General features: G+C 44.4%; 1 protein-coding gene across 1 annotated transcript; it reads left to right on the top strand.

Moving 5' to 3' along the window:
• Nucleotides 1-1,904: 1,904 nt before the first annotated feature.
• Nucleotides 1,905-8,712, top strand: SYF2 (SYF2 pre-mRNA splicing factor). The gene is made up of 7 exons (XM_039233485.1): nucleotides 1,905-1,993; nucleotides 2,235-2,348; nucleotides 4,456-4,581; nucleotides 5,057-5,174; nucleotides 5,768-5,858; nucleotides 6,531-6,629; nucleotides 7,614-8,712. Exons 1-7 carry the CDS (start codon nucleotides 1,967-1,969, stop codon nucleotides 7,777-7,779), a joined length of 741 nt encoding a protein of 246 aa, XP_039089416.1. The 5' UTR covers nucleotides 1,905-1,966; the 3' UTR covers nucleotides 7,780-8,712.
• Nucleotides 8,713-10,415: the final 1,703 nt, after the last annotated feature.

The following is a 10,415-nucleotide window of genomic DNA, read 5'->3' on the forward strand; positions in this document are numbered from 1 at the left end:
ATTAGCTTTAGAAAGTTTAGAGTTATTTTCTTATAAGGAAGCAAGTTTAGAATGATTTAATTCTTGGACGCTCCAAATACCAATTTACATATGTTTCCCACCCTAGATGCTTGGTTTTGTTTTCATTTTCCAAATGTGCGTGCAAATAAATTAATTTTGGAATCTCAAAACATCCCCCAAGTGGCCATTGTAATGACAAATCATTTTCAGTCAGATTGGTCCAGCGAGACAGAAACTTACAAGAAATGGACCCATAATAATTGAACATAAATACAGCTGGGCTGGTTCCAGACAGGCGCTGCTCTCCAGCGGCAGTCTTTGAAATCAACACCCCACTGAGTAATCAAATCGCCAGAGAAAAGACAATATCTCTGTAAATCAGATAGAAACTGGCACCAGAAAGACACGTCAACCAAAAAAGGGAGGTTGGGAACCCAGAAGACTTACCACCAGAACCCAGAGCCAGTTGGGGAGTGGTTAGGGCACACTTTTGCTCAAATCCAATCGTGGTGGTGGCGCAGGAGTGGTTTGTTGCTTTATCTCACCCCATTCTGACACCAGAAATATTAACAGAGAGGGGTGCGTGGGTGGCTCAGTGGGGTAAGTGACTGACTTCAGCCCAGGTCAAGATCACCGCTCCCGAGTTCAGGTGCTGTGCTGTGTCTCCGTCTCTCTCTGCACCTCCCCCATTCATGCTCTGTCTCTCTCTCAAAAATAAACGATAAAAAAACGTTAACCGAGGAAAAGAAGGCAAAATTGAAAAGAACAAAGGCCTTTAATTGGGGTCTCAGAATTCCAGTTTGGGCAGCACAGATTCCAGCAACAACCAGAGAAATGTGTCGCTTGTGTGGGCAAAGCAAGGGGTTTTTATGAGAAAGGGGAAGGTGGACAATCACATGATTTGGAGAAAAGAAGACAAAAGTCAACTGGTACTAACAGGCTGAACGGCTTTTGGTTACACTTTGGACTGATTTATTGTTGTTCATGAACCAAACTATTCCTCGTATGCATTAATTACTCCGTATTCGGAAAGTCCACACTGACAGTTTTGTGCGCCAGATGCCAGTACCCCTGTTGACTTTAGGAACAACTTGCTCTAAGACAGTTGCTGTTTCTGACCCAGCCCAAAGGTCTTTTTGCTCAGTTTGAGAGTTCATTAGCTGTCTTTTTTTTTTTTTAATGTTTTATTTCTTTTTGAGAGATAGAGACAGTGTGAGCAGGGGCGGGTCAGAGAGAGATGGAGACACAGAATCTGAAACAGGCTCCAGGCTCTGAGCTAGCCGTTAGCACAGAGCCCGACGCAGGGCTCGAACCCATGAGCTGTGAAATCATGACCTGAGCCGAAGTCGGACGCTCAGCCGACTGAGCCACCCAGGAGCCCCTCACTAGCTGTTTTAAAAATGAAAATGGAGCTTCTCTCAAAATGGAGTCTCTCACGTCCAGAAACGTTATACAATTCTCCAACGGGGGAAAAGGAGAAGGCACAGAAGAAAACAGTATCTTCCACTACCGAAGAACATGAAAATGGTGCCATGTGACAGTACTAGGGGCCTACGGGAGCCAAGTAGTCAGGAGACGCCTGCCTCGCAGGAGGTGACACTGAGGCTAAACGCTGAACGGGAAACACATTTTACTCCAGGGAGGAGCACGCAATCGCGGTGACTTTCTACCAAACACCCGCTCGGTTCGCCGGCCCTTCACAGCCATCCGCTTCCGAGCGCTTCCGGCCTTTTTCTCCACACTTCACCCCTCCCAGCCCTTGTCTCTGCGGCCTTTTGCGGCTGCGCAAGCCCCTACCCAACTGAAAACTTCGTACTGCTAACAAGGGCAGGGATTGGTCCCAATTCTAGAGGCCGCCAGGAAGGGGTGGGGCCCATGGTGGCTTTTTTCCTATATATTGGCGGGGCGGTCCAAAAGCGGGCGGAAGTGTTCTGAGTTGTTGCCGGAAGTGGCGAGGAGGGTTGTGATGGCGGCTGCAATTTTAGCCGAAAAGGTAAGTTCCGCCGGCTGGACCCAAGGATTTTTGTGTGGGGAGGCTCCGGGGGACGGCGAAGGCCAGAGACGGAGGACATGCTTGGGTGCCGGACCAGGGAGGCGCAGACACTGAAGTCGGGGTTGGAGTGAGGGCCTTGCCCGGCCGCTCAGGACCGACGGGGGGTGGGGGGGGGGTCGGCCTGGATGGTACGGGAAAAGCCGAGCCGACCACCCCCTGCAGCGGGTCTGCCTCTCCGCAGGTACCTGTGGACAGTGCGGAGGAGGGGGAGCAGCCCCTGGCGGCGGCTGCGGAGGTGGCCGCCCAGAAGCGCGAACAGAGACTGCGCAAGTTCCGGGAGCTGCACCTGAAGCGGGTGAGTAGCCCGGCTGGCAGTTGAGGCTGGTCCCCTGGGACGGACCCGTGCCAGTTCGTGAAGGTACCGGCAAGCTGCAGAAACATGCTTGGCAGACGGGCCGAGTGGAATGAAATATCTGTCCCGGTGGTTCTCAACCCTGGCAACAGATTCAAATCACTTTTGAAAATACACACGCTCTTTCTAATCCTCTTCCCACCCACTTCTGCTTTAATCGGGGCTAGGTTTGGGGGGGGCGTTCTATTACTGACGGCCTCCCTGCTGTGTAAGTCTAGCAAACCCTTCATTTGAGCTAGGGGATATGTAGAGCTGGAGACTGGAAGAAACACCTCCAGTGTTAATAAGAGAGCTGGTTGCCTGTTCATTCAAAAATAATCAGCAAACCTCTGCAAGTGTGTGGTGTCCGTGGGTCACCTAGTTGGTGGGGAACTGGATGATTAAGATACGGCTTTTGCTTTGAAGAAGAAGGGCCCGCTTGATAGCCAGGGTTACATGACATGCTAACGTTAGGAGCAAAGTGCCCTGGGAGTGCAGAGGAGAGATGGACACAGTTTGAGGGGTTTCTGGGAGTGCCTCCTACATGCAAAGTAGGGAAATTAATATTAGAGCAAGAGTCCAGCAAACAGCTGGCTGCATTTGGAGCTGAGGAAGGAGAAAGCGCCTCCAGCCTATTTCAACTTAAGTTGCCTGAAAGTTTGGCTGTGCCTTCACAAACCTCCATCACTCTGGTGGAGTGAGACCAAAACAAGACCGTTCAAACCACAGAAACGACCACACATTGTCCCCCTTCTGTTAAAGCCAGTGACTGTTAGGACCAGTGATAGCATTAGTCTCCCCCTGTTCATCCTGTAGAACTTACGACACCCAGTCATCGAATGCCCTGCCTCTCTGACAGTGTCTAATCCAGAACACAACCCCACTTTCTTGAACCTTACCCCCCACTCAGTTACCTGATACAAACCTAAATCCTGTAACCAGCCCCTCGTCACAGCCTCTCACTGGAATGCCTATAGTTCCCCATGGTTTGCTGTCTCCTTCGGTGCAACAAACACAACTTTGTGTGGCTGCTGGCGTGTTCTTGGTGTCTTCAACTGGAGGGAGTAGCCAGAGCCAAGAGTACAAGAACATAAGAGAGATGGTAATTGAGAGAAGTGCCTCTCTTTGTCCACAGAAAGCTACGAAAGAATTAAACACGCTTAAATATTTACTTGGAGGGACCGTGTAAAGTGTGTGTGGTTGGAAATTAGGAGATGTGGCTTCCTGGACTGCCACCGACCTGTGACCTAAGAAGCATGTAACTTATGTTGTCCTTAAGATGATATACTTATTTTGCTTTGTGCAGTTAAGTTCATTTTTTTTTAAGTCTGTTTTTAAGAGGGAGTGAGCGAGCACACACATGTGCGAGTGGAGGAGGAGCAGAGAGAGAGAGAGAATCCCAAGCAGGCTCCTCACTGTTGGTGCAGGGCCTCAGGCGGGGCTTGATGCCACGAACCATGAGATCAGACGCTCAACTGACTAAGCCACCCAGAGGCCCCAGTTACGTTCATTTTAAATCACACTCTTCATACAGAAATTAAAATGGAAAATACCTTTCTTTTGCCATAATGTAAACTATTAAAATACTTTAAAAAGAGGAGAGACTTGGGAAAGGTTAGTGATATTAAGATTGGTGCTAAAGCCCTCAGCCCCAAGTTGAGGCTTGTTCCTTGAACTAATCAGGATTAAAAGAGAATTGAAAGTAGAATATCTTTCTCCTCATATGATGTAATTGTATTTCATGTCATCCAGAGTCTTCTTAAGCACGCCTTCTTTACTTTTTGCACCTAGTCCAGTCCAACCCTAAGTGCAGAGGGTTCACATGGCTAAATGGAGGCACAGCTGACGTTAACCTCCAGGCCTCTGGAAAAGCAAACCTACTGCGGCCCAACACATTTTTGACCGTACGCATACACAGTCTGTTCCTGTGCTTAAAATCCTTTGGCTGTTGCTTTTAGGATAATGAGTCCCCTCGTAAATGTGTCTCATCTGACCTTTTCAAAGTGGGCAAGATTTTGTTTGGACTTATTTTTGTGTCTCAGCTGACAGACTTTTTGTGTTACGGTTTTAGAATGAGGCTCGTAAGTTGAATCACCAGGAAGTTGTTGAAGAAGACAAAAGACTCAAGTTACCTGCTAACTGGGAAGCCAAAAAGGCTCGTCTGGAGTGGGAACTGCAGGAAGAAGAAAGGAAGAAGGTTAGGCTCTACTCCGCTGTCTCCATAAGTTGTCTATCCAGTTCTTCTCTTGTATCGAGAGTGTAGACAATGATTTCGTCCACTGGCTCTGGACCCAGACTGCCCAAGTCTACGTGGCGGCTCCGCTTTTTACTAGGAGCAGCGCTTTGGGGGAGTTATTTAACCTCCCTGTGCCTCTGTTTTCTGATCTGTGAAATGGAGACTAAATAATTATTTGAGATAATTACAAATTAAACGAGTTAGTGCCTGTAAAACATTTAAAAGGGGGTCTGACACCTGAGAAACGTTGAATTGAATAAGTATTTTAAATTGATGCACTCACTTCTTACATACACATTAGGTTCCCAGATTTGCTTCAAGTATTCATCATTATTTTTAAAGTATCGCTTAGTATCTTTATTCAACATTGATTTAAAACAGATCAAATAATTGCTTTTATCATAATTGCAGGAATTAACAGTTTCTTTCTTTTTAGGAGTGTGCAGCAAGAGGGGAGGACTATGAGAAAGTGAAGCTGCTGGAGATCAGCGCAGAAGATGCGGAGAGGTGGGAGAGGAAGAAGAAGAGGAAGAACCCTGACCTGGGATTCTCAGGTAAAGCTGGTATTTTCTTTTTTTCTTTTTTTTTTTCTTTTTTCTTTTTATTTATTTCTAGGAGAGAGAGAGAGAGACAGCGTGAGCAGGGGAGGGTCAGAGAGAGAGGGAGTCACAGTCTGAAACAGGCTCCAGGCTCTGAGCTGGCAGTCAGCACAGAGCCCGACGCGGGGCTCGAACCCACGAACCGCGAGATCATGACCTGAGCGAAAGTCGGAAGCTTAACCGACTAAGCCACCCAGGCGCCCCAAAGCTGGTATTTTCTTGACTGGCCCTGTTAGGTAAGCATTACCTTTAGTGTTTGTGGTTTTAAGAAAGTCTCTGCCCCTTCACGGAACATTCTCCAAGAGGCTTGAACCCAAGAAAAATACAAATATGTCTCATTAGGGCAGAAATAAGAGAGGCTGTACTTTAATTAGCCAGATTCTTTTACTCTTTGCGGTAAAGGTAATAAAAGCCAGTATTAGCATCTTCAGGGCAGAGGCTCTGCTTAGTGTCTTATGCAAATGTTACTACTACTAATTTTGATATTCTCAGGATCATAATGACAAAACAGGGAAATCTGTCTTCTCTGATTCTCCTTTGATCTTTAGATTATGCTGCTGCCCAGTTACGCCAGTATCACCGGCTGACCAAGCAGATCAAACCCGACATGGAAACGTATGAGAGACTGAGAGACAAACAGTGAGTTGGCAGGGTTAATACAAGTCCTGTTTTCATTCCACAGGGACCTGGGGGGCGGGTGTGTGTGTATGTGTGTGTGTGTGTGTGTGTGTGTGTGTGTTGTATAGACATACGTAGACACATACATAGAGACAAACACACCTTAGTGCTTGGGTACAGGTTGTCAGCAGCTGCCTCAGTGCTTTCTGGCCTTGACAATAATAATGACTCAGATATTTTAGGAGGGACCGGTGAACTTCTTCTGCAGATAGTTTAGGCTTTGTGAACTCTTTGGTCGCCATCACGACTGCTCCGCTGGTGTGATGTGAAGGCAGCCATGGAGGAGTCAGGAACCAGTGGCTGAGGCTGGGCCCAGTGAAAGGTTTGCAAAGCCAGGTGGTATAGTTCGCTGACACCTTCCCAGGTGGGAAGAGAAAGAACCTGAACCCAGAAGTAAGTCCTTTGACCTCTGGCTTGGCTCTTTCACCTGACAAATGAAGGTGTTGGAGGAAGTTGGTGATGTCTTAGGTCCATTCCAATTCTCTTTTTTTCTTTAAAAAAAAAAAAAAGGTGGGATCCCACAGTAATTTATGGTATGTATTTTACTGTTTCCCAGGATTGATGGTTTAGTTTGAAATTTGAAAATCTGGAACTGTGTAGTGTCACTATGAATTTGTTTTGCTATCTTTTCAGTGGAGAAGAGTTTTTCCCAACATCCAACAGTCTTCTTCATGGAACACATGTGCCTTCAGCAGAGGAGGTCGATAGGATGGTCACAGATCTGGAGAAGCAGTGAGTACTCAGTACAGCAGCCTGAAAATTTAAATGTTTCATGACAAAATGGATGTAGTGCGCTGAGAGCGAGTTGAAAGAGCAGATGCTATGCTGCTCATTTCTGACTCAGCATCTGTAGTGATACTGGGGACAGACAGCAAGTGTGCATTGAGTCCGTGCGATTTGGGACGGAGATGTAAAATATTGCTGAAATTGAGTTGTTACAACTAAAGCAGGAAAAGGTCCAAAGAAAATTATTATTCTTTAAGGGCATTTACCTTCATCCTCAGTTCATTGTTCAAAGAAGTACGAATGTTCTAGTAAATGTACCTTTGTTATATTTGTGTTTTTTAATACTGATACGGCTGAATATTAGGCAGAGCAGAATGAATTTACATTTTAGGAATGAATATATGTAACTATTAAAAATTTGGGGCACCTGGGTGACTCCGTTGGTTAAGCCTCTGGCTTCAGCTCAGATCATGGTCTCACAGTTCATGAGTTTGAGGCCCGCATCGGGCTCTGTGCTGACAGCTTGGAGCCTAGAACCTGCTTCAGATTCTGTGTCTCCCTCTCTCTCCGCTCTTCCCCCACTCATGTTCGCCTACACTCTCTCCCTCTCAAAAATAAATATTAAAAAATTAGTGCGTACATACATACGGTATCTAGTACCTTTGTACTCCATATTAGCTGTGGTTATTATTAATATAAATATTGTAATCATTTTTTAAGTAGAATTTCACGTGTCCAGCTGCTAACAATATTGCTGCTCTTTTAGAAGCGTTCTGAAAATGAGTTTGTATTTATTGAATTTCAGGGTTCATGCTTGTGCTGTCAATTAGCAGTTTCAACTTGATGCTGATGAAAACTGCCCCCACTCCCAAGCCCCAAGTGTGCTATTCTAAATGTACTGATTCTCTTTATAACTACTTGGCTATGTGTTATTAAGATAACAAGAAAAGAAGGCAGTTTTGAATTTTGTAAATTTTCTCCTTCCACCAGAATTGAAAAACGAGACAAATACAGCCGGAGACGGCCTTACAATGACGATGCGGACATTGACTACATTAATGAACGGAATGCCAAGTTCAACAAGAAAGCAGAAAGATTCTATGGGAAATATACAGCTGAAATTAAACAGAATTTGGAAAGAGGAACAGCGGTCTAATCTCCTTCAGGAACTCTCAGGAACTCTTTTTAAAAGCCTGCGAATGCTGGCAAATTGAAGTTCTCTTCAAAGTTATACCAGGAAACCAGCACTCAGTCTACAATGCCTTCCAAATCAGCATTTAGAAATAAATGTTTTTCTTAAACATATACTTCCATGTATCTTCCCCCATTTCTGTGCTTGGGTAGAAGATGTATTTTAAGATGTAGTGTACTTGTTTTGTAAAAATCTGCTTTGTATAAATACTAATTATTTTTCTATGTATTTTAAATGTACTTGACTGATCTTTGAAACATTTGGGCTTCAGATTATTAGCGTATATAAATGCAGTCATTGTTGCTTCGACTACTGTTATGAATTTGACAAAATCTAGAGCTGAACTTGGCAACCTTTGGAGGTTGTAGACTCCAGAGCTAAGTACAGTGAGGAAGGAAGGCGGCCGTGGCTGCGGGAGGGCTCTGTCTACCCACGGCTGCTTAGGACCAAGTTCAGGAAGCAGCAGAACTGTCTTCCTGTGAATGTTGGTATATACAGTTCCTTTTATACAAAGCAAATATCCTGTGGAATAGAATCCCTACTAAACACTATTGTTTAAAACAAATAGTTGTATGTGTATACATGTGTATATATATATGCTAAACTATGTGCTTTCACTGCATAAACATTTAAAAAAATGTTCATTTATGGGGAATTTAGAACAGGTAATAGAAGACAGAATAATACGATGAATCCCGTATACCCAGTGCCCTTTTTTCAATAATCATCAACCAGCTGGTCTGGTTTCATCTTCATTTCTATCTCCTTTCCCCTCCATGAGTCCCATGTTATTTTGAAGCAGATATTAAATTTATAATTTTGTCTGTAAATATTTTAGTATCTGAAATTATCTTTCACAACAATAGTTAATAAGAGTTCAGAGAGATTGGTACAGTTTTTTCTATGTGTTGAATAAAATGCTAACTACCTAACGAAGGCATTCAAAATCTGAAAGAAAATTTCATAAATATATCAGCATTTGTTTTTAAAGACAATTGAAGATGCGTGATTATTTCCATCTAAAATTTATGTAGCAGTTGGGGTCGGTGGGTGGCTCAGTTGGTTAAGCATGCACCTCTTGATTTTGGCTCAGGTCATGATCTCGTGGTCATGGGATCAAGTCCTGCATCAGGCTCTGCACTGGGTGGGGAGCCTGCTTAAGATTCTCCATCTGCAACCCCCCATGCATGTGGGGTGCACATGCGCTCTCAAAAATAATCACGTAGCACCTTCTGTACTTCTTTTGTTTCTGCTTCTACCATTTGTGCAGTTAACCAGGTCTCATCACAAGGTCTTGATACTGCCTCTGAAAATATATTGAATATGTTTCTATTTCCATTTAAACTCTCTTGTTCAAGTCTTTGGTCCTGAGTGTTACAATAGCCAAAAAAAAAGAAAAAGTCAAAACATTGTCAAGTGTACTTAAAAGCATAGTTCATTATAAGCCAGCAAGGTTTATTTTAAGAATGTAAGAGTAGCTTGTAGACCTATTATCTGCCTATCCAATATCAATTATCTGTTCTTTGTTACCCACCAGAACCCTGTTTTTGTGTGTGTGTGTGTGTGGATTTGTGTAAAGTTTCCAGCTAAACTGTTTGCTTCTCCAGATGGACTTGATATTACAGATGGTCAAATGTTAGAGTTCTGGGTAAGAAGACATCTAATTTATTCTGAGAAACCTTTTGCTTTCTTGGTAAGGGAATTGCCACTCCCTGCTACTTTCTCCTCTCTTCCTGCTTGGATCAGAGACATGAGGCCTGGGCTTGTAGCAGCCATCTTGTGCCATGAGGTAACAAGCATGAGAACAAAAGTCGTGCTGAGGAGTGTGGAGCAGAGCTTGAGTCCCTGGTGGCATTGCCGAATGGCTAGGTGCTTACGTCTCGTCTTCCTGTTTCTCACGGCTAAGTAAATTGATGACCAATGCATGGTTCAGTTTCAGGACATCTGTTGATAAGTGTTACGTATACAAAAGTCAATATGCATATGTGAACATACAGTTTGCCCACTCTAGAAATAAGTACCTAGGGATGGAGATGAGATAGAATAACAATAAAAATTAGATTTCAGTCAGACAATGAAAAGGGACAAGACCTACTGAAGAAAATTATAAAATCCAATCGAAGGAGTCAACAGGAGCCTTCTACTCCTAACCAAGATGGAGTGACAAGAAACACTTACTTTTCAAGTTGTTTACTTGAAACAACCAAATAAAAGGCTAGTATATAAGGAACAAGTTTTCAAGGTAGTGGAAATCAGGCAAGGAAGGCCTGTGGTCCCTAACAGAGGAAACAAGGGTATCCTTATGATCACCCCAGCTTACTGCCTTTAGAGTACTTCCGGGCGGTGGTGTGGGAAGGGAGAACCTGGATGGAGCCCAGCAGCTCCCTTGGTTGAGGAGATTGAGCTGGAAGTCTGGGGAGACCACAGTGGCAGGAGCTCATAGTACCGAGTGGGGAGAGGAGGGAGCCACACACAAAGAACTCCACACCCTCAACTATGAGGCTGAGTACGATCAGCATGTGTGTGAGCTGATGATGGGGAGGAAAGAACCATCTGAAAAGAGTGGAGGGAACGGTGCCTGGCACACATGGCCAGGAATA

The sequence above is a fragment of the Hyaena hyaena genome, unplaced genomic scaffold (genome assembly GCF_003009895.1).
Source record: "Hyaena hyaena isolate Hyena2069 unplaced genomic scaffold, ASM300989v1 scaffold_3, whole genome shotgun sequence".
Classification (NCBI taxonomy): Eukaryota; Metazoa; Chordata; class Mammalia; order Carnivora; family Hyaenidae; genus Hyaena; species Hyaena hyaena.

What these genes read in the sequence shown, in the direction of transcription:
- SYF2 (XM_039233485.1), top strand. Translation starts at nt 1,967, where the DNA reads ATGGCGGCTGCAATTTTAGCCGAAAAG. An exon ending in CTGCAATTTTAGCCGAAAAG is followed by an intron (nt 1,994 to 2,234) that starts GTAAGTTCCGCC and finishes GCCTCTCCGCAG; the next exon opens with GTACCTGTGGACAGTGCGGA. An exon ending in GTCACAGATCTGGAGAAGCA is followed by an intron (nt 6,630 to 7,613) that starts GTGAGTACTCAG and finishes TCCTTCCACCAG; the next exon opens with AATTGAAAAACGAGACAAAT.